The following is a 23,368-nucleotide window of genomic DNA, read 5'->3' as shown; positions in this document are numbered from 1 at the left end:
TTACCACGGTTTTCCGTTTTCATGGCTAGTTACAGGAATAAAGGATGGAAGACAAGTGTGTTTTTTCACTTTTTTACTGAATTAAAAAGACCAAAACACCCAATTAACACGCGTCTGTCAAAAGAGACAATTGAACCTATTTTCTGCAATCTCCTCTGGTAAAAAACAAAGAACCTACTCTGCTCATTCTCCTTCCGCCCTCATCTTCTTGCTCTGTCCTTTCTTCATCACCGCTGTGTAAAATGTGGATTAATTTCGTCGTTCTCCAGGTTTAAACCTCAGGGTGGTCCAGCTTTAAGCTTAAACATTGAGTTGCTCTTCTCTTCATTTGAATTAGGATGCCTACAGTTCACCTGGAAAAGTCCAAAATAACAAATGTAGAAAGAGCTATATCGCCACCTACTGGAGTGGAGTCAGTTGTTTGACAGCTAAACAGCGAAAAAGGAGCTGAGCAGATTTTTTTCTTTTTATGAATAGCACAAAGTCATTATGAGCACAATCATTTTACTCCATTGAATAGGGAGAAGAAGAAGGAAAAAAACATGAGACTTTCTGTAGATAAACCTGCTGAACTTCAATGAAGCTGAATTCTGACTGACAGGTCATACAGCAAAAATCATTACTCAGAAAATGAATTATACAGCTTTTAAGGTGCAATAAACTTGTCGGTCCACCTTCTGTGAAACAGATTTCCCATGTCTCTAAGTATAACTCTTCAGTAAAAAAGGTCAAAGGTTTCATTTCAGTTTTAATACTGCGCATAAGAGTTCCATTTAACACTAGTTGGGACTAAATGACGCTGAAGCACCTTTGACAGGAGGGCCGTCTTCGGCTTCTGTAATCTGCAGGTCCCACGCTGTGGACGGACTTCTTCTCTCAGGCTTCCACATGTCTCTTGAGCCTCCGTGTCTTGAGAGCGCGTAAAAATCTTTTTCAACCTCCACCTGAAATAAGAGAGGATGGTCACACATTTGGGGAGGGAAACGAGCAGCAGCACACTCTGATCCACTTGTTTATTTCCTAATCCGGGAGAAAGTGTGTAACTGCGGTGTTTTAATTTCCCCAAGGCTGGGCTAAAGTGTGATCAATATTTAATGGGGATTTGATCAGAAATTAAAGGAATCTTTCTGGATTACGGGGTGATTTCAGACACCTGCTCACAGCTCATTTCTGAGGAAGACAAAAAGTGGAAATCTGTTTAAAATTCTCTCTGACTGAAGTCTTTGAGCTTTTGGCCGTAGAGCAGCAGCTGCGTATGAGAGGGAAATACATTTTACTTTGGTAAGTATGTTTACGGCTAACCTACAGTGATTTATAGAGGACAGAAACAACTGTAACTGTAATCACAGCTGGAGGGGAGAATCACCCATGCGCAGCTGAACTAAAATCACATGATTATATTTTCCTGAGACGTCAGGATGAAGCCAAAATCCGTGGAGCTGCCGGAAAAAAGAAACAGGAGCGAACATGTCATTCCACAGACTGCTCACATCTGCGGATGTCGGTTCCTCGTCTATTGCCCAGTGGATGTTTTTGATGTTGAAAAAAAAAGAGAAGTATAGAAAGAGTTGTTCTTATTGCCAACATTATAATCTGTCACCAGAATTAAGATGATGCCACCAACCTCATATCAACAATGGTCCTGAAAAATTGAGAAATTATCAGAATTCTGATTTGGGGAACCTTTAGTTGGGAATTGTTTGGCTCCTACGTGTCGCCCTGTGACATTCCACATAACTGCTGTAATAGCACGTAATCTCCTGTCGCTGCTTCAAAAAAGGGAAAACAGAGCCTGAAACAAAAGGAATGTTTTACACCCGCATCACGTGGCACTTTGATCGAAGCACGCTCCGTACTTCCCACAGAATTGCTGATGAAATGTTCAGAATCAGAACCTTGGACTGGTTTTACACAAACAGGTACCTCGCTGAGACTCCTGGCTGGAGCCTCTCTTAAAGCATCGCTGATGCATGTGGAGACAGTCCAGTCCGAGCAGGCTCCTGTGAGAAACCAGGGATGGCAGCCTCAGAGGATTCAAACTACCATGGGTCCATTTCCCTCCAGAGTGCATTGCCCCAAAACGTCGTCAACCGACTCTGCAAAACTCGGGACCGAGGAGGCCGTCTGGAAGCTTTAACTGAGGATATTAATCTATTTTACATGACTTACATCCATACTGCTATTAAAGCTCATCCTATACAAACCTTGCAATCACATCAAGGTTCTTTCAACCTGTCTGGGCAACTGAAGATTTTTTCATTTAATATAATCTTTATCTGCTCAATTCCCATCTCAAACGGTTCTATTGCTACGAACTGCAATAATAATTCCCAAAGGTTTTGTTTTTTTTACAATCCAGCCACGTCTTGAGAAAGTATAATAAATCTATTTAATCCATGCCAAAACCACTCAGCTGGTTTTTAGTTCTGGTTCTCCTCCAGGCTGCTTTTGCCTCCACTACACTGAATAGGTAGTGACCTTTGAAGGTCTCGCCATGTTGTCGTTTTTGCATTCACAGATGGTCGTTATCGTCTCTTAAAAGGAAGGAGCTGCAGGTCATGCTAGTGATTCAGCCTGTATAGAGGGAGTAAGCTGACCTCCTCCTGTCAGAGAGAGGCTTACAAAACAAATCCTTTTCTTACCACATCAAGGACATCGATTGAATCTTGCGCCACCCTGAATTGTTGTTAAGCTGTTCTAATTAAAAGAATATCCTCAGAGTAATTTTATGAGATTTATTCAGCTAGTATCACAACTGGTAGTTTTGTTAAACTGCAGGTGAAATATTCAAGCTTCTATATGATGCAAGTGAGAGCAATCATGTTCCTGTTTGAGCTGTAATTTTCCAGTGATGAGAAGTAATGACTTCTGGTAGTTAAATCATAGCAGCCGGACTGTTTTACTGTTGTCTTATTCAAGAGGCTTCATCAGTTCTGAGCTGATTAGGCTTCTTGGATGAGATGTGAAACGTATTCATTAAACTCAAACAGTCCAGTTGCTATGATTCAACTACCAGAATTACCATGACCTGGGTGACAGACCCTTCACAGATGCAAAGTAATTACCATCCTTTGTCCACCTGCTATTCACATGTATTTGATGTATATGTTTTGTTATCCTTAGGTTTGAACAGCATCCAAGGAAGGCTAATATTAGCAATCTTTGTATTCTGGTTTTAATCCAGGTTTACATCAGAAAGGATCAAGAGAAGGTGACCTCACTACCATCTTCTCAAGAAATCCAACCAAGAAAGTCACTGAAAACATTCAAAATATTCAAATCAAAGATTTAATCCTTTCATTGATGCTATTGCAGACACTCCCAGAACCATGTGCACACAAATCACAGTATAACCATCCCATCAACAATAAAAGACAATCATCACTCCCACCACTGCTCTTTGACTGGGTTCTACACACAGATTCAGTGTGTTCTATCTTTGTTCCTATTTTTTATTTTTTATTTTTCTAGAAATGCCATCAGTAATTACCCCATAACTAAAAACAAACATGGATTTTAAAACATAAAGACAAATATTACATAGTTTTAGCTGCTGTTGTTTTTGATTTAAGACATTCAAATTTTGGAGCACGCCTACGCTATTCTAAATAGCAAAAGTCATTGTCCACAGATAACAGGCGAAGATGACAAAGATGAAGGAGATAAAGGATAAGATTTTTAAAAGACCATTAAGCAAACATCTCTGCATCACAAGTGATGCAATTAATTGATTGTTTGGGAGCAAATGAGCACCTTTCAAAGTGGAAACTGTGTTTGTAAGTGTCACATATCCAGAGCATTGACAGGATGAAAACCTCTCTGTGGTGCTGTGGCAAATGACTGAACACTCTGACTAAAATAATGATTGTTTACGCTTTTGCAGCTTCTTTCCTTTACATCTTGAAAATCTTTGAAGGTCATCCCACTTAACCTTGACATTTATTTAGCCTAAGAAGTCTCAGTTGTAGCCCTCTGCGCAGTGTAGTCATAGTGACCGTTTAAAATGGATTGTATATTTTAATATTGATGATGAAGGTGGTAATGAGGCTCGCAGTTAAGAGGCAGTTCATTCAAACCGTTTTCACAGCATTTTGAGCCAACAGGATTTAATTTTTCTAGTAAGGTGTATATAACCATAACATTTGACAGAAACCAGCCACAAGAAATACCTTTTTGAAAAAAAATAAAATGATTGCCTCATTAAAGTAAAGTACCTAGCCTGTTGGACTTTCCACATCCCCTGGAAATCTGTAGGGGACAAGGACATGTGCTGAGAAACTAAATGACCACAACAGTCCCAGTGGGCACTACTTCTGCGCCTCTCCCCCATATGCCATACACCTGATTTAAATACAGCCAGAAACTTCAGGTTGTGTATTTTCTTTGAAAGCACTTTTGACAGGTTAAGAGGGCATTATTGGAGCCAACCTCTCATGCGGATTGCTGCCTGCTCGAGGCTCAACCCTGGAGAGATGAGGAATTTCGTCCAGAGAGTACTTGGTTGGCAACGTGGCTCAGCAGGACCCTTTTTCCTCCTCAAAGGATCCCGCTCTGTCTGGCCATGGTTGGAAACTCCTGACGAAAGCTGGGCAGACCACATGGAGTTTGATGACGGGCTAACTGAATATAAGCAAGGCTCCATGCCAGTGCTAGCCAGCTTCTGTAGGGGCTAAATGCTTGTCACACAGCTGGAAAACCAAAACTACCATTCATAGGGCAGCAGAGCTCTGCAGAGACTTGCACCACTGCATCCTCCTAAAGTTGGCGCCATCTGCAGGGTTGTGGCCCCAGCCAGTGAAACACTGGTGTAAACTCATGCCACTCGGCTTGGAACCCACCATGTAGAGCCCACTGTGTAGCCCCTAGAAAGACTCAGCATCTGGGTGGAAAAAGCTTCAGTCACCCTAGCTTTAGGATCGACTCAGGAGGGGTTTATGAAGAAGGGACACACTGCCGAGTTTACATTGAGTTAAGCCCTGAGGCTTTCTCCACACAGTTTCCCAAGTACAACATTCCCACTCGCTCAAATGTCCCAATAAAAGTTCCTGTTGTTCAGAGTGTGAGCGATCCAAATGTTCCCCCCAAAAATATGAATCACAAACATTGGGGCAAAGTAGAGTAGCTGCTTCCTACTGGAACACCAGGGGGCGACAGTCCCTCGCCCACATGACTGCAGTTCAGCCAGCTGACAGTTCAGCGCCCTCAGTGGTGCACAGGTGACGTCCCACCTTGGGTAGAGACCATTGCCACGGGCTACAGTTTGCAGTTTAAGGGTTGGGGTTTTAGCCCTTTTGTAGACACAGTTGTTGGGAACAATATAGCTGCAGCAATGAGAACAGAAATGAACAACTTGTTGAATAAAACACCGATACAAGTCGTTCCTGCTTCGGATGCAAGCGAAGACTGGTACAGCTGTTATCTCCAAAGAAAAGGGTACGACTCCATTCTGGATCTACGAGTGTTACACAGATTCCTATGACTTTACAGGTTTGGGATGTTGTCACTCAGCTACTGAGCACTATAAGACCAGATTGGTTTACAATGTTTTAGCTCACAGATGCTTACTTTCATGTACCGATACACCTGGAAAAGCAGTTTTTGAGATTTGGGTTTGAAGGCAGAGCCTATGAATACCTAGTTCTTAGGGGGTTGCATAGGTGTTGCACCATCTGCGCCATCTGTGGTGATTGCAGATGGTGCATAGGCGTTGCACCATCTGCAATCACCACAGAGGCGTGTCTTGCACCGACCAAAAAATTCAAATTATGCAGGGAGTGACCCTAGAATATACAAAGACCAGGAGCGCTGTTCGCCAAACTACATCGTTTCCAGTTTTCATTTTTCTGGCTTTTGTTCAGATTTTGTTGTAACTTTTATCGTTTACGTTGTCTAACGCCATTCGATAGCCATTAAATGTAAACAAAGAAGCTGATCATATAAAATTATATAGACCCGTTTCAGCTATGCAACTTATAAAATATTTCATGTTTTTCACAATGTGTTTTCTGACTGTTTTTCCTTCGAGTGGTGTGTTGCGCGTGCAAATCAAATCCAGAGATATAAGTCATGCTCGTTCGGACCTAAACCCAGTATATCGTACCGTATCGGGAATTACTCAATGGTCCACTAAAAATGCTGCAACCTCTCCCTCTCTGTTGCTGTGGTGCAATGCTCAGTTTCTGTCTCAGAGAAATGCATGTCCTAGCTCACTTGAACCTGGGATCAGACCTTTAATGGAGTGACATCAGGTGCTCAAGGACAAGGACAAGGCAGTCCGCAGGTTGAGACCTGTAATTAAGCCAAGGCATTCCTTATGGCATTTGGCCTGATTGAGCCTATTGATTTGTTGGCATGAAGTTTCTTTTATTCAAGACGGCACTGGGTGACATTAATGCTTTTTCTGTGCATCCCTCTTGTGCTCAGGTGACTCTGGATGGTTTAAAGGTTATACAACAGCACAGCGACTTAAAATTAGCCCTAGTGGTTTAATAGATTGATGAGGTTTGAACGTTTGAGTTTCTCTCGTCCTCTGTTTGCTTCAGAGGAGCAGAGGTGGTTGTACTTCTTATGCCCGGTCCGTACATTAAGCACCACAGCAACAAGCTAATCTGCCTAAGGAAAAAGCACTGTCTGAGCTTTCCCACTGGCTCATGGAGGCTATCGTCCTGGCATACAGTAGCAAGGGTCTTCCTTTTACTCACGCTGTGAGGGCACACTCAACCTGGGGAGCTATAGTAAAAAGTTTGAATTCCTCTTCAGGTTGGTCAGCTGCTCTCAACTCCTGATCTCCTCTTCAACATGAATCAATCATCCATGTGCCTCTTCCCTATTGAAGTTACAGCGCTCCACTTTCCAACAGAGCTCATCTTCAATCAACCTCATCATCCACATCTGTACTGGATAAACACCACCTTAAGCCCCCGCCACCACCAGCGCCTTTACGAACCGTACGGAGAGGATATATCATGTCTTCCCTGAGCAGTATACCCTTGGTGATTTTAATCTACCTACGAAGAAAGAGGATTATTGCAAAACTTCTTCAATAAATCCCAAAGTCATCAAGGTCCTGTTGGCTGTTACAGTGCTACGACAGTGTGGAGGCGCATCATTGAATGTTGTGAAGGAGCAGCAGGGTTGTATGTAAGGAATGATATGCTCTACATCCTGACTTAAACACACCAGGAACTTGTGATATAGGGTTTGCACTGAGTGTCAACATATTCTAAAGTGCAGACAGCTATCAAAGGCAATATGACTTTTATTGTATTCACCTCCCTAAATTCAGAGCTTCAGAAATTACCATCAAAACCATTTTAATCACTTTTTTGTCACCTTCCTCTCGATTCCATTAATTCTGCCCATTTACTGCCTGATATCTGAAATATAATCTTTGAGCATTCTGAGCATAATAATCCCCTACACATGTTTGATAAAGATCCCTATAGTAGCCTTTACTTAGTTTGCTGAAGGTCTCACCAGTGAATCGCCAACGTGGAGGAGGATATCCAACATTTCAAACAGAAGGACTCTAGGCTCTAGCACACTAGAAGTGTGACTCTAAAATGTTCTGTGAATCTCCACAAAGTTTTACCATGAGTGAGAGGCGGTTTCTAAAACAGGTGTATTCAAGAGTGGATTGATGTGAGTATCAGCTTTTGATGGACTGATCACTATGCATGTATATCAGGTTTTTTATTATATATAATATAACATACAACCAGGCATCAGAGTACCTTTCTGCTGTCAAGGGAGGAACCCCTAATATCAAAGGCATCTCGCTCATATCCTTCTTCATCCTCCACTCTCAGTCTGGGGATGGCTGTCATCGGACGAATAATCCCGGGTTTCATCTAACAGAGGAGCAGAAATGAGGCTGTCACCACGGCAACGTTATCTCTATTGACACTACTCTAGGCAGAAGCATAGTGAATTAAAGTCTATACCTTTTTTGATCCCAGCTGGTTTCTGTCCGCTGTGTTAGATGGAGGCAAACTGCACAAGGATGCCTGAGTGGAAGTAAAACATCCACATCGTGAATCTGTAATATTACAGAACTGGAGCAAGCTTAAGATGCTAAATGAATTTCATGAATAAATAATCCCTAAAAGCAGAGGAGCTGAGTTTTTATAATACCAGCAGTGTGTAAAGCTCTTCCCGCCAACATCCAATTAGCTTGTCATGAGGTGAATTCAGCCAGCTCTAAATGAGGCTAAAATCCATTTGTTTTTACAATCTGACAGACAAACCTTTCCCTTACTCACATATTTGGTTTCACGCCCCAAGGATTTGGGAGATGATGAGTTGTTCTGCTGGAAGACAGAGCAGAAGCCACATGATACACAAACTGGGATACACAAACTGCATCGGAATTTAGACTCCACCTCACCCAGAGGTTTATTTTTGGGTAAATTCCAATCAACTCAGGATGGACTACGGTACATGTGACTCCTCAGGACTACATGTAGAATTTGAAATGTGGTGATGTGAAAACCTGATTACACTCTACTGGTTCCCTCAACAGCTCCTTAAATAAACGGTGTTATCAGACCGGCTTTGATGAACCTCTACAACTTTCATTCAGTTATTTTTTATCAGGAGAGCAAAAACCCTTTGATCCTTTGATCACTAATGAACATTTCCAATTTTCTTTCTTGTTAGAGCTCTACAGAGTTCACGTTCAGGACTCGTTTCCTGTAATTAAAGATCTGTTACCCCTAATTCAATATTTAATCACTCAATTAAGAATAAACATCCTGCATGTTGGTGGGGAGAAATGACGATGATACCAGTTAGCTACCTTAGCCTGCAGTCCGGGGGTGGGAGTGGGTGTTCTGGAGTGCTGGGGTGTCTGCACAAAAAGGTCACAAGCACACACAAGGCAGCTGAATCTACTCTGCATGCTTCAATTGGACATTTATTCATCAAATAAGAAAAAAGGGTTAATTCCGCTCACCGGTGGAATGGAATCTGCCAGGACCTCGTCAATCACCGCGTAAAGTTCCGCCGACTGCTGCCGAAACTGAGCAGGCGAGCACATCTGTGGGGAAAGATGGTGTTTTGTGAAGGGTGAAAAGGGCAGTGAGAACCATCAGTCAGGTGCGGTGAGCAAGTACCTCAGCGTGGGTGTCTGGGACACCTTTGTCCACTCCACTGTCACCTCTCTCTACCTGCTCGTCTATCACCTGTGTGTGCAAAGCAGAGCGCCTGCGTCAGCTGAGACGGCATCTCTGCTGTGGTAATTAAGACAGCGTTGAGGTGATTCTTTTAAGCAAATTTAGTGGGAAATTCACATTTTATGAAGCGCCTTTTTGTCATTTTGTGGCATAACAGTAAACATCATAAATTGTAAGCATGAATGAGGGAGATTTTTATGGCTGAATACTAAGTGATCTCACCTGCTGGTCCAGTAGAAGAGTGTTTGTCGGAATCGCAGCAAGCGATTTGTAGTTCAACTTAATCTTGTGTGTCTGGAGGGAGTTGGACAGACAGGGATTACAAATGAGCTCGCCCATTTAGGGAAATTCTACCAACTCCAACAAAAAAAACTTTGATTTGTTATTTAAGCAGCACCACAAGTCCCAATGACACGCTTTCCCACAATGACATGCGTTAAGATAAGGCAAAGTATTTCCAAAAGGTCACAAATTCAGCTCAATGCGACGAGGCCAAGAAACAACCACACGTTTTAAAGCCCTGCTGGCTGATGGATTTCTCTTGATGCTGGCTTCCCACTTAACTTGGAAGCGGATATTTTAACCCACCAGCAGCCTTCTTTACTTGTACAACATGCCTGTCAAGTATTCATTCAGGCATCAGTGCAATTGTCGCACAAACTACTATGCAATCAAAAGTGTAACAATGGCTCCACGTAGAGCCCAACGCCTGGTAGCCTGCTAGCAAATCTGTTTTTAGCTTCTGAGCACAGCAGCAAATCAGAGGGAGCGTGTGGATAATGTTAAGTTGAAAAAAAGCAACATGCAGGCTGAGTGACTACCTTTCTTTTTTTACCCTCCCTGTCACTGTAGTCTGATATTCCACTCTTCAGCCTTGGGGGGGGCGTGGAGTGCAGGGGGGGGGAAGGGGACAGGCTGAGGTCTCTGCTGGGTGGAGCGGGAGAGAGCGTAGGCGTGGGAGAGGCGATGGGCGGCAGCCATTGCGGGGAGCAGGGGCGCGTGCGGTGGGTGAGAGGCAGACTCGGAGTCCTCTGGGAGCCCTCTGATGTTTTGGCGGTCCTGTGTGACTCGCCGCTTCCCACCGCCGGCCGCGGAGGAGGTAGATGCGGTGCTGTGCGCGCCAAGCCGGGCGAGGGTGAAGGCTGAAGGGGAGATCTCGGAGGAGACCTCAGCTTTTCAGAAAGCATGTGAAGCTTAGAGAGAGAGGATTTTTTTGCGGGACTCGGGCAGACAGGGGTCGCTTGATGGATGAAATGTTGAAAAGATGAAGAGATGAGTGTTGGCGATCGATCTGCGGGGCCCCTGACCTGAACGTTTGTGGGTTCTAGTTTAAAGGATTTGGAAATAAAGATGTTTGGGCGATGGCGGACTTTGGTAGCTGCTCTGTGCGCTTGCGGTAGAGGAGCGGCAGCTCTGGCCTTTGAGCATAAACGAGGTAGCGGAGTTCGGGAGAACGTGTCGGGTTTCACTGGCGGAGGTGAAATCACCTGGCTGGAGCGAACCTGCTCAAAACACCTTTTTACTGGTGTTTCAGAGCGGACTTTAGGGGGCTCGTTAGAGGATGCGGGAGCAGTGGCACATCTGTGAACGTGGCCCTGACTGTCTATGGATGTTGTTGAGGAGAACTGCGAGGAAAGCTCCAGGGGAATGGAGGCCACGCTGGAGGCTGCTGAGCAGGCGTTGCAGAAGGACAGGGTCACAGGGTTGATGGGCCAGCAGGGGGTGTAAGGCCTCTGCACGGCGGAGGACAGAACAGGGAGACGGCCTTTCCTCAGGATAGCGGTGAGGAGGGACAGGCGTGTGAGAGGAGGCCGGCGCCGAGGCGGAGGAGACTGGGGACAGCAGGAGGACAGGCTCTCACAGGACGACAAACAGGTCTGCGGCGTGTGAATCAAACTAGAGCCGGGAGCAAGAAAGTGCTTCCTGATCTGCACAACAGCTGGGGAGAAGATGCCGGAGAGGACAGACGAGCACGGAGAAACGGTGCGGCTGAGCGAGACGGGAGAGGCTACGGAGGAAGGCTGCAAGGCCGACCATCCCGTCTCTCTGTCCAAGTCCTCTGACAGGAGGGATTCTCTCGAGGAAGCCGTCGGTGTCAGAGCGTCTGCAGAGTCAGTGGGACTCGTTCTATTTGCAAAGAAACTCGAGCTAACCTCGGAAAGCCCGGCAGCATCGCGGCACCACCGTTGGGGAGCACGCCCGTGTTTACCAACAGCTGTTTCCATAGAGGTCGTCCCGGCAGCCACGAGGCCGGCCGTATTTTCAGCCTGAGCACCGACTGGGGGACGCGGTCTGCTTTCAGGGGGGCTCACGTGATCCGGCAGCGGCTGCAACTGACAGAAAACGATATTTTCACCAGCTTGTTTGCACTTTATTAGTATTTGAGTTCAGATTTGTAGAGGAACAGAGGCAAAAGAACTGAAATAAACCTTATTTAAAGACAACTCTGTGACAGGAGCCAAACTTCTATGTAACATAGCATATGTATGTAACATTTAGGCAGCTTTAACATACTGAAACATCAGTGCAGTGCTATATTCCCTTGGTCATACATTGCAGTGACATTAGCTCCTCAAGAGACGTGCAAGAGCACCCGTGCGGACTTACTTGATTTGTTATTTTTGGTAGCAGGACGTTTCCTGCTCCTCCCTCCACAGGGTCCGAGATAAAGACTGTCTCCACTTTGAAAATGTCCCCGGCTGACATGGTTTGCCCGCTCGCCTTCTCGCGGGACGCAGTTAAGCTCTGACAGGAAAAAATGTTTAGGAGGAACTGAGCGAGTGAAACCGGAGAAAATCTCAGCTGGCCCGTCTGAGCTTTGGGGGCGGGAGGGGTGTCACCATCCTGCGTGTCCCACACATATAGTTCACATGTACGCACACATGCTGCTCATGTGCAGGAGGGATCTTGCTTTCCTTTTTTTTTTTTTTTTTCGTAAATTAGTTGAACTCATTTTGACAATAATAGAGAGTGTTTAAGTGACAGAATTCAAATATTGTGGCTGGTCGGCCTTGCGGTACGCCTCAAACAAGGTCACGAGAGGTTAGATGTTTCCATTTTTTTTTTAAATCTGCTTTTTATCAGAAGACGTGATGGACTGCGAATGTTAGACAGCATAACGGGCGTTTACACTTCATCTCTGTCAACCTTAATCACCCGGGTCTGTAGGCGTTCTGAGATGCTTGGAACTGGGCCTCGGTTACAAATAACCTGCTGAAGGCGCAGCTGGTGATGGCGCGGGCCGAAACTTTCCCGTGATTGCAGCAGCGTGCGCACTCATTACTGGCCGCGCTCCTCCACGAGTGCATGAATAGCAAGTGTAGACTCAAAATGCGGCTATGCCCCCCCCCACTTTTCAAAAGTGGGGGGGGGGGGGGAGTCAACTCTGAAGGGATCTGCGTTTAAATATCAGCAAATTACCTTTGCTAATTATCATCTTTTTTGAAATGATAGAATTCAAAGACTCGAGCATATATGCAAAGTGGCATTCGTCGTTAGAATAGATACTGAGGTGATTCGCAGGATAAAAGAACCCACAAGGCTGTGTGGCTGTTGCAGTGCGAGAGGTGTAATAATAACATATAGAAACCATTTTCCATCATCTATGGCTGCAACATGCACTTGGTGAAGCCCTGGAGTTTTCTGCAATTGCAGCAGTACGCCCAGTTTTTCATACCACTAATAATTCAAATTTATCTTGAAATCCTGTAAATATTTAGCATTAAAGTGGCTGACCCATGCGTAGCAGCTCGTAAATGAAGATCACAGGAACCGTTTTACAGCTTAAAGATAGATAGCGTGCATAGAAAGGCAACATATGTGGTACTTAATGGTATAAAAATATAACTGGCAAGTCACGATAATGACACCCTTCAGTTGTGATCAAGTGCGTTTGAGTATTAATCACAGAAATGAAAGGTTGTCAGTTTCACACCTATTAATGGAACCATATTTAACATTAATGGCAGCTTCTCTCAGTCGTCATCCTCTTGTCATTACAACTAAGATTAAATGAACAGCCAGTCACTGTCGGAGAGTTGGCATCAGACTCTTATATACTGTATATGGTTATATAGTTAATCACATTGGATCACGTCCCGGGCCTGGAGGGGGAGGAAAGAGGATGTTTGTTCAATGAATCTGGAGAGTCATTTTTGGGGGGTTGGAAGGTAGATGCACTGCTGCTGCCTCATCCTGTGCAGCTACCCTCAGGACTCAAACTTTTAAAAACCAAGGCCAGTTAGTTTGCATGAAGAAGATCTGAGCCAATAGAAATGTAAATGTGTAAAAGAAGCATCTAATTTAAGAAGAAAAGCCAATTAGTAAGCCGAGTGGGGCTTTTTTTTGTGTTAACCTGTGTCAGTTAATGACAGCCGCTCACAATGTGAACTGATGGGCATCACTTCCGGCCGCACGCCTCTGACCTCCTTGGTTTTATTCAGGAAATTAGCCTGGGTGCCTTAATGATGATGAATGAATTCACAATGAAGTGCTGAGTGATCCGCGGCTTATTCTTTACATTGTCTAATTCAGCGCCAGAGAGTTCGGCGCGAACGTCACCGATGATATCAGCACTGTTGTTGTGTATATGTGGAACTAGCAGGTCCACGGGCTGCTATCACCGCTGATTTAATTATATACCAGTGAGGGAAATTGCCCACTTCATTTAATAAACAGAATGTAATTATAGGTGATATATTTTATATAACCGTCATGCAATAAATCATAAGATGCCTAATTAAAAAAAACATCTTCAAAAGTGGCTTAAAAGAGCATAAACATTAAAAAAAACAATGATATTTGTGGCATTTTTTAAAAATATTAACCCTCATCAACCAATTTTAGGTTTAACTACAGCTAATAAATGTATTAATTAGGTATCAGAGGGCTCAGGTCTGGTTTTTATTGCTGATCTTTTAGTGTTTTGATCATTTTCCTACAGCTCTGCTATTGGTGCACTTTGATGGACGACGTTCGGAGGGCTTGAACTGTTTCACCTGTTGCAAAAGAAACTTTTTTGGCACGCTAAATTTGGTGTGCTGGAGAAAAATGCTCCAAACTTGTAAAACACATAGAATTTTTTAAAATGTATTTGTTGGTATTCACAAGGCCGGCGAGAAGTCTGGATTTCAACGTTTCTTTTCCTGTTAGATTCCAGCTCATATAAAAGCAATATTTAGCCCAATTAGTGGGCATACAGCAGCGGCTAACCGCATGGGTGACAGGAGGTTAGCGACTCCGTCATATTAGCAAACACGCTGACATACATGGAGGTTGGGGTTGCTGTTGTGGTTTTCTTTTTCTAATTGATATTTTGTTCGCATAAAGGCTCATTCACCATCAGAACATCACCAGAGTGTGTTTTCACCGGCGCCGAGTGACCTGATGTCTCCTCTGATGGTTGACAGCAAATGTTTTCCCGCATTTAGCCAGCGTTGGCTGGAAATGGCAATCTGATGTTGCAGCACATTACACGTGGAGGCTATAATCTTAACTCAAATGGGATGCCTGACAGTGGATCTTTGATGCTGTAATGACGCTGTAATGTCTGTTGTGTCAGGACCAACACAATATTTTTAATCCTTGACAGGCATAAATCGGCCATCAGAGGCACATTTTCTTGTTTCAGAGCTTGTGTGATATAAAAAATAACACATTTTCCTATTTATTATTTATACCTTCTCCATTCCTCATATATAAACAAGCAGCTGATGCGTGTTCACGCTGTCATAAATGTCTGAGTTAAGATAGTAAGACCAAAGTTGCATTTTGTTATCTGTTGCATTTTTGTTTCTTTTTGCCATCCTGAACCCAATTTAACTTAGAAATCAGAGTCTTATCCCCATATGATGGGGGAAAATCAACTGGAGATTTATCCCAATATATGACTACAAAGGTGAAAAGAGGTCAAAATGAGGGGAACGGAAAGAAAGAACAATCACACTGAGGGAAAACTGAGGGAATCAACACTCAGATAACATCTGGGCTCAATGGAACGGAGAATATGAGCGTTTGAGCCGGATACGGATGGTTAATGACATGAAAGTTTGCCACCAGCAGGTAAAAACACAGGGGGAGGTTGATGACCCCCCACTGATGAGAAACCCTTTGAAGCCGTCCAGGCAGCCTGTGTGGTGTCTTCAGGAAGAAGAAGCTGTCAGTCACCCTGAGGCTCCCGGAGCGGCTGCTGCTGCTGCTGTTGGATGTTTGTCCAAGAGAACATCAACCACTTCCACAACATTCCCAGTTTACTGGAAGCTTGCTGGTTTTTTTCTTCTCTCTCCACATAAACGTGTTGCCAAAGCTTAAATTAAAAGATTTTTTTTTCTTTTTCAAAAAATCATTATCTTCCTTCCTATCAACTGTTATGGCAGCGTGGATGCGTGACGGTCTCCGTGAGGCACAGCAGCTGCCAAAGTTTGTTTGAATTCATATTTATCGAGAAGGGCTGCAGAGATGTTGCCCTCTGTACCGACCCTGGTTAGAACCCTCCGCAGAGACCACGTGGTGAACTCATTAGAGGTGCACTCCGGCAGTCATTTTCCCTCATGATTGGATGAATATTAATGTTCATGTGAAGAACATTGCTATTTGGACACAGCTGCATAAGAGGCCAACATGAAATTCTTGGACATCAGTTGATCTTTATGAAACATAACTAAGCTGGTGAACGCATGAGTGACGCCGTTAATGGAATTCTTTTGTACACGTTGTTCACCACGTAGGCTACACGCACGCTCTACAAATGAGATTCATGGCTCACCCAACAGTTTAATTATCAGCACGAAGAAAATGCAGGAAAATTGACCATTTATCTGCTGGGATTTGGGTGCTTTCGGATATCTGGAAACAAGCTCGGGATTCGATCCAGTGGGCAGGGGGCAGTAATCACCATCCCATAATTAAACACTGTCTCCTGATAATTAGCAGAGCCTGACACTATGATTACTGAAAAAATTAGAGAGCAATTAGAAATTTTCTCATGATTAGGGGCTATTTTCTTTTGATTTCGAGACGCAAACTGCAAGACGTTTAATTTAGTGATGTTGCTTGATGTTTTATTTGTCGTATATTTAGTTTAAAACCCAGTTTGAAAGAGATCCACCAGCCCAACCTCACACATCCATTTTCCCAGACATCCACCAATAAAAGCAGTCATCACACCGTGCGTGCCGCTGCTGTACCTGCTTTGCTGCCGGGGGTCCTGATCCCTCTGCTACAGTAACGGGGATTTCACTGGGTAATTTTCGCAACACCGGGACGAATGTGAAGGTGAAGGGAACTCCTCCTGAGAGCTGGCGGAAAGAGAAGCGACCTGTCAGGCTTCCACACATTACACGCAACAATCCACAGTTAATAGATAGCAAACATGTGTCAGTCTTCATTTCCAGACGGGGCCACGTTTCACATGAGGGAGGAAGAGTTCCTCCACATTACACAGATGATGTACCGGTAATTCGGCGCCCTGCAGCGGCGCAGCGGGGAGGCCTTGGAATTATCAAATTAATATTTGCCGTGGTGTCAGGTTCCGTCTGAAGGGATTGGAACGATTTGGTAGCTAAATAGGACACTGATTCATGCCATTAAATTAAACAGGGTGGAATTTTCAGGGTAGATATTCAATGAGCCTTTCCTACAGACTTTTTTTTTATCATTTAATTACATGTAAATTTAACACGTGGACAAAGATCCGTAAGATATGAGCTTTGCAGATAAAAAGATAATATATTTGGGATTTTACCATCTCTTCATTTAATAATTCCCCGGTTTTAAAAGGCATCATCAGTCGTCCAAACCCTTTCAGACACACTCAGCAGGTAAAACCAACCAGAGTTTGAAGAGATGATGGGATGAGGGACATTTAGGTTGGACCTTAAAGTGACCCAACTTTTTAAATTCTATTTTCTCTGATTAATATTGAGGCTGCGCACGACTGCCCTGATGTTAATGATGCCTTTGTCAAAGGGAAGAAAAGTGGAGATTCTGTTTGCAGCAGGACTTCAGCTGCTGGCAGCTCAGGTCTCTTATGGTACCTTAAAATGCACCTTTGATTAATGAAAATAGAAACATCAGCCAAATGACCCTAAATTTATCTTCCTACATGGGCACTTTAGCATTTTCTCCACAGCCTGGAGACAGCCTGAAACACCGCCAGGGCTCCGCTCTTTCCGAGCCACTTTCCTCCAGTTCTCACTGTAAATGGGGCTCTTTTCAGCAGCCCCGTCTCATGTAGGCTTTACAGACTTTATTTCCTTCCACCTATGACTGACAGCATCATTTACCATGATTGAAAACACATTTCGGGGAGAACGTCATGCAGAACGCATTGAAAAAGAAAAAAAGAAAAAAATAGATTGCATCTCCTGGAAATAATCTGGAGAATGGCTTGGGTCTGCTTGGTTTGTGTGCTGCTCGCTGGCCTATACAGGCTCTCACATATGTGAGGAGAAACTGAATAGTTATCTCCACCCTGAAATTAATTCACGCCTCCCTCAGGCCGGATCTCTGCATTTCATCTACAGCCTGGAGGTTAGGACGGCGGTCATTTTCTCCGCTAATAACGGCCCTTCATGGCTGACACATCCTCTGCAGGCCAATGTGTACACTTGGAGCATCAGCGTGTTAAGCTATGTGTCAAATTGTATCCAATAATTTACCCCAGAAGATCAACCTCTGATAGCAGAGCGTGTGTTGGTTTTGTCTTGAAGCACAAGAAAATAATACGTATGAAAATATGACTGCCGTGACTCTCTGACTTTTGGACTCTAAATCGCTCTAGTGCGCTTCTCTCTTGCTCATCCGACACATTTATTCAGGAGTAAATGTAGATCATGTGAGAAAATTGCTGTTCTGCTCATATCAGAGGAACAGAGCATGTGGGAAGATGAACAATATAATTATCCAGGAGGAACCGTTGCTGCTGTTGTTGCAGCCATTATGAAAGTAAAGCCGGGGCTGCTTTTCACTGTGTGGATTACAGTTTAAAATGACATATTTATTGGCCTCGTCTCGCCTGAGACCGAAATATACGAAGCAGATTATCTCAGGATGCTTTTAACTACACAACACAGAAGCAAGTGCACATGTGAGGTGGACAGAAAGGGCAGGATGAGGTCAGTGATCCTCAGCCGGAGATGCTCCACTCACGTGTCAGGTCAGAAAACCAGTCACTCGTCCAAATCCAACCGGCTCAAACGGAAAAGTAAAATCCAAACTGCGTAAAGTCAAACTGTGTAAAACTCAGAGACAAACCGGCAGCAGCGGAAAGGCAGCAACAACTGATGACAATCAGACACAAGCCCAGGACACGCCGGCGGGGAGCAGGGAGATAATTGGTCGAATGCAGAGGCGAAGGTAACAAGACGCAGGAGACGGGCTCAAGAGCCTCCTCAAACCCACCCCCAGACGCGGGCCACCGCATTTGTCTCTGATGGCAACCGCAGCCCAGTGAAGCCGCCTTGATTGCAGCGTGGGGTCAATATCACAGCCCACAGCTTTGAGTCGGGAGCTTCCTGGAGCTGCGGTTTCAATCTGAAGCTGATAAAAACCAAATCCAGCAGCCAAGTCAGTGAGGGGAGGACAGCAAATAAATGCAGGGATATAACAGGGACCAACAACAGAGTCAAAATACTGGAGACACTTCTAAGATTGGACGTGTTGGGGTCATTTTTGTCTCTGAAATTCACAAATAACAGCTTCTATTGCCTTTGGCGAGGGACAAAAAGCTACAACTCGTTTCCGTGATTAAAATCATTGGAGACATTCTGGGCGGCTTATTATATGATTGAAATTCCGTGGCTCAAGTAGCTTGGCCTATTTTTTCCCATTTAGGGCTCCGAATCCGAAGGGGAGCCAGTTAATAGCGACGTCGCTGCCTCGAGACAGACACAAGAAAGTCCGGCACAAATTGAAAAAGGACTATCTTCATTTCTCAGGGACTGGCGAGGCTGCGAGGCGAAGATACCGCTCCCACAGTTTCATTTCAGCAAACCAAAGATCGGCCGGTTCAGGGTGAGGCTGGGTTTTCCCCGAGAAAAGGGACAGATGAGACACTGTGGGTTCTGCCTCGGCTGTGATTGACTGCCCCCCTAAAACAAGGGGAGGAGTGACATCCCACGCTGGCTGAAATCTTCTTGTTTGAGCCCACTTATTTGAGGAGGTAGTTGTTCTCCACATATATAGATCTGTTCCTCCCAGAGTTTCTAGGTTCTAACGATTTCTTTTTAAATCGACATCGGGGAGACTCGGCACAAAACACTTCTACAGATGGCTGTTCTAAAGTGGTTTGAGTCCTTTTATTCAGCACGGTTATTGTTTCTTGCACCAGTCTGGCTTTGCAGAGGGATCCCTCAGGGGTCTGTTCCCATATCAGGTCCTCTTTCAACACTAGGTTCATCACGTTTTTCATTACCGGTCACATTTTTCCAGCACAGAACGGGAGGAAGGCGGCACGGCGTGTTTTTATACGCTGCGTCTTGAAATGAGCCCTCGGCTCAATTAAATCGTCCCGAGGAGGCCGTAAACGAGATACGACCGATTAGCGTAGCCTGACAGGGAGATCCGCCAGCGCCAGTCTGCTCCCACTATCAGCCAGCTTCCTTTTAATCTGACTAAGAAACAGACTGAAATAAAGTGAAGCATCAGTTATTTTAATACCTGAAGCTCCACAATGGTGCCCAGGCAGTGATATTAAGCATGCGATGTCAAAGAAATGAGTGGGTTCTGCTCGAACACGGTTGGCGAGTCCCAAAGCCTGCCTGCATGTTAATGCACTATTCTATGACAAAAACAAAAAAAAATCTATTTAATGGCCAATTTAATTAGGGGAGGGAAGATGAAGCCTGGGGGCTCGGTTTAATTTGCATCTTCCCATTCTTCCCAGTAGGCTGCCATCCGGTCACGGTGCCAACAAGCTAATCAGTGGTTTCCAGACACTCCTCTTGCCTTCCCAGCTCCTCCTGAAGTAGGTTAATATTGAATCTTTGTACAACTTGTATGCCGTGCGTGCAGGCCCTGAGCTGCGGGAGGCAGAACAAATTCCTTTACCCAAAACATCGTGTGCCGTCTGATAAAACGGTTTGTGTGTTTGTGCTCTTACACAAGCTCCTGGTAGTCATAGCAGAATAACTTTACACTGTGAAAGGTTAACCCTGGCGCTTCCTACTCGTCCACCAAACCTTTGAATGTTTAAAGGTGTTGAGTGTTGGGGAGGTCACGCCGTACTCTTGTATCACATTTCCAGTCCAGCCCCTGGGTTCATTGCTCTGACTCACTTGGTGCAGCCTGTTGGACCATCATAATTTGAAGACAGAAAACAAGCGGCCATAAATCATTGAAAGGAAAAGCTCTCTGGGCGTGTCACCTAGCAAAGACTTTAATTACAGATAAACAGTCCCTTCCTCCAAGACGATAAGATGGGCAAATATAGCCCTCCACCAGCTGCCTCTGAGGTTTATCTTCTCCAATGATAACCCAACGATTGCAGATCGTGTTCATTGGTCCAAAAGCCAGAATGCGCTGAATTTAGTTCTAAAGGCAGCGTATTCAGGGTGGAAAAGGCTCGTATGGGTAGCTAAGTAGCTTCTAGCGTCTGTGCGTTAATGTGTGAACGCCTGGAAGGTGGCACTATTGATAACGCGCCCAAAAGAGTGTCGAGTTGTTCGCATTACTATTTCAAAACCTAACTGTCTGTAGCACAATGCAAACACAGCAACTGGGCCACTTCAGAGATACAGAAGTGTCAGAGGATTCATAACAGAGCAGTCTCTCTGTATTTACACAGGCTTCAAGTTCCCCGTGTGATCCGAAAGTGTGAGTCAGAATTCCCAGAATGAACATAGATAAATAAAGACTCTTGGAAAGACTCTGCGGCCTTGTGCACACATGTGCGAAAAGAAAACTTGACAGTATTTGGATTTTCTTTTCTTTTCCTGTTGTAAAACTGAATCCAGCAACCTACCAGAGAGTGTCAGCAGCTCTTCCTGAACAGTCCTGAAGGACAAACAACAAAAAGAAAAACGTTCTGCAAATACCACATATGTGTGTAATCAAAACCTCTTACCTTCCCAACGCTCCTGTTCATATTGTCCATGTCCGCATCAAACAGCTCCTCATCTCAATAAAAAGCATCCAGCCTGCAGTCAAACGTCTCTCAGGACTTCAGATGCAGTGGGGTAATAGGCAGAAAGTGATCTGAACGATGTTGGAGCCATCACATGAAGTTCAAAGAGTGTTATGATTGTGTGTGTGTGTGTGTGTGTGTGTGTGTGCGCGTGTGTGTGTGTGTGTGTGTGTGTGTGTGTGTGTGTGTGTGTGTGTGTGTGTGTGTGTGAGCGTGCATATCACCATCCAGACTTCCTTTTATAGACACATAAATAGCCACAAATAGCTCGCAGACAGCAGTCAGTCTGCTGGGCACCAGTAACAATGTCACACTGGGAGGTGCAACGGCGCTATTAGCGCAAAAGTATTCATCACGTTTTTATGCTAATCACATACAAAACTGCAAAATCTGCTACGTTTGTGTGCAGGCCAGCGTGGCGGGAATAAGACGGTATTGACTGACAAGTGGAAAAGGACTGTAGAGAAAAATCAGCGCTGCTTGAGCGCATTTTTTTCTCCACAGGGGAAGAGCAGCAACTCCCTTATTATCATCAAATCCTACAGTCGTGTGAGCGCTCTGACAGCGCGGGACCGTGTGCAGCAGGCTGACAGCCACCAGGTCTTTATTTTGCGACGAGCTCCGCGCAGCCTCAACCTCAAGCAGCCCGAGGGAGAAACCTCCTTGGACATTTGTACACCGGCGACTCATTCAGCATGTTTATCTCAGTAATGAGATCTCACCGGCAGGTTCATCCACTTGTTTTTGTGCTGCGGTAATGACCTCGTCGTTCCTGTATCAGTGAGTGAAAGCAGACCTCTGGAGTGTCTGTTAATCCCTTAAATACACTGCATTCTTCATTCTGGCCACAGCTGCTCCTGTCAGTTCCCAGCCTGCCTCCCCTCCCCGGGTTGTGTGGATGCTGCGTGCATTACATAACGAGGGGGCGCACATCAAAACAGCCACCTGTTCCGGCTGAGCGTCCGCCCCTGTGGAACACTGAGGCCTTCCATGTCCCGGAGGCAGGATCAAAAACTTACCCCCTCATCTCTGCTTCGCGAAAACTCGAGCTTGGCGTGTCTGCGGAAATCAAAGCTGTGTGTCATCAGCTTAATCTTCCGGTACGTCGCACGTGGGCGAACGGATCGAAGCGTCTCGTGTTCAAGAAGCAGATTTTACAGCGATGGAGGCACAGTCCAGCCACAACAGAACACTGACCTGTACGGTCCAGAAGTTAAACCAAAACTTTTTCCCTCAGACTGTCTGGGGACCTTGAAGGGAAATTTGAAGTATATTTCAATTTAAAAACGTGGATAACGTGAAGAGGATTTCAGAGAGGAGTCACAGAGTTTCAGAGAATAAACGATATTTTTTCCTGGTGGGTGATCCCTTCGTAACTCCCTCTGCTTGAACTGCAATTTCTTTAAGAAAATCCTTTCATGTTGCAAATGACTGCCGCTCTATTGAAAAATGTCTTTATCTGTGCAAATACAGAATTGGACCCTGCTGCAGTCTCACGGGAGCGACGTTAACTCCTCTCCGAGTCTTCAAAGTCACTGTGCTGTGCTGCTTTTATGACTGGCAGCAAAATCTCTCAAACAATCAGATGTATTTAGTGCATGTGAACAGAAAATGCACACAAGTGTGGGTCAAAAAAGAGAGAAGAAGGACCATAACCTGCACTGCAGGGGTGATGGGCCGCTGGTACAGTGTGTATATTATGAGGAGGAACATCGGCCCTCAGTATATCGGCCCTCGTGTAGGCGACCCAGCTTTATCTGTGTGATCTCTGCCGACGTTTAACCGTAATCAGTCACGGTTGATCAGTCGACTCAGTCGAGTCACGGCGCCAGCGAAGAGGAATAAGTGGATTTTTCCCGCCGACAGGACTCACTGGCCTTTAGTAAGTTATAATATCATGCATGCGCAGGTTGACAGGTGCTCTTTCAGTTTCCATTAGAGGTGACAACATAAGACCAGTTTTCCTGATGTCTCTTTTGGTTCTTGTGGACTTCTGTGGTGCACATAATGACCAGTTGAGTAAGACATCAACCTTTCTGCCAGCGTTTGCATCAGTCCAACATGAGATCCACTG

The 23,368-nt window shown here is 44.8% G+C and overlaps 1 protein-coding gene across 9 annotated transcripts; it reads right to left on the bottom strand.

The window, feature by feature from the left end:
- Positions 1-56: 56 nt before the first annotated feature.
- On the bottom strand, positions 57-21,499 carry mlip (muscular LMNA-interacting protein). 9 transcript variants are annotated; one of them, XM_029834907.1, is made up of 13 exons: positions 21,235-21,499; positions 16,358-16,468; positions 11,781-11,918; positions 9,995-11,506; positions 9,396-9,467; positions 9,114-9,182; positions 8,954-9,037; positions 8,798-8,848; positions 8,262-8,309; positions 7,944-8,006; positions 7,734-7,850; positions 809-944; positions 57-353 (listed from the first exon to the last, which is right to left on the bottom strand). In XM_029834907.1, the coding sequence occupies exons 1-13, from the start codon at positions 21,262-21,264 to the stop codon at positions 343-345; spliced, it is 2,442 nt and encodes an 813-aa protein (XP_029690767.1). In that variant the 5' UTR covers positions 21,265-21,499; the 3' UTR covers positions 57-342. The 9 variants fall into 9 exon arrangements, with proteins under 9 accessions (XP_029690767.1, XP_029690769.1, XP_029690766.1 ...); XM_029834909.1 differs by adding an exon at positions 21,133-21,164 and having other exon boundaries at positions 57-944; positions 21,235-21,497; XM_029834906.1 differs by having other exon boundaries at positions 57-944; positions 8,262-8,306.
- Positions 21,500-23,368: the final 1,869 nt, after the last annotated feature.

The sequence above is a fragment of the Takifugu rubripes genome, chromosome 4 (assembly GCF_901000725.2).
Source record: "Takifugu rubripes chromosome 4, fTakRub1.2, whole genome shotgun sequence".
NCBI lineage: Eukaryota > Metazoa > Chordata > Actinopteri > Tetraodontiformes > Tetraodontidae > Takifugu > Takifugu rubripes.
The sequence above is the reverse complement of the archived record's forward strand: the minus strand, read 5'-3'. Positions and strand labels throughout refer to the sequence as shown.

Bases quoted from the DNA above. Each gene is read 5' to 3' on its own strand.
- mlip (XM_029834905.1), bottom strand. From the start codon at position 21,264: ATGGACAATATGAACAGGAGCGTTGGGAAG. The intron at 16,469-21,234 runs GTAAGAGGTTTT...TCTTTCCGCCAG, and splicing joins TGAACAGGAGCGTTGGGAAG to CTCTCAGGAGGAGTTCCCTT. The intron at 9,468-9,994 runs GTAGTCACTCAG...AACTCCCTCCAG, and splicing joins GGGAGGGTAAAAAAAGAAAG to ACACACAAGATTAAGTTGAA.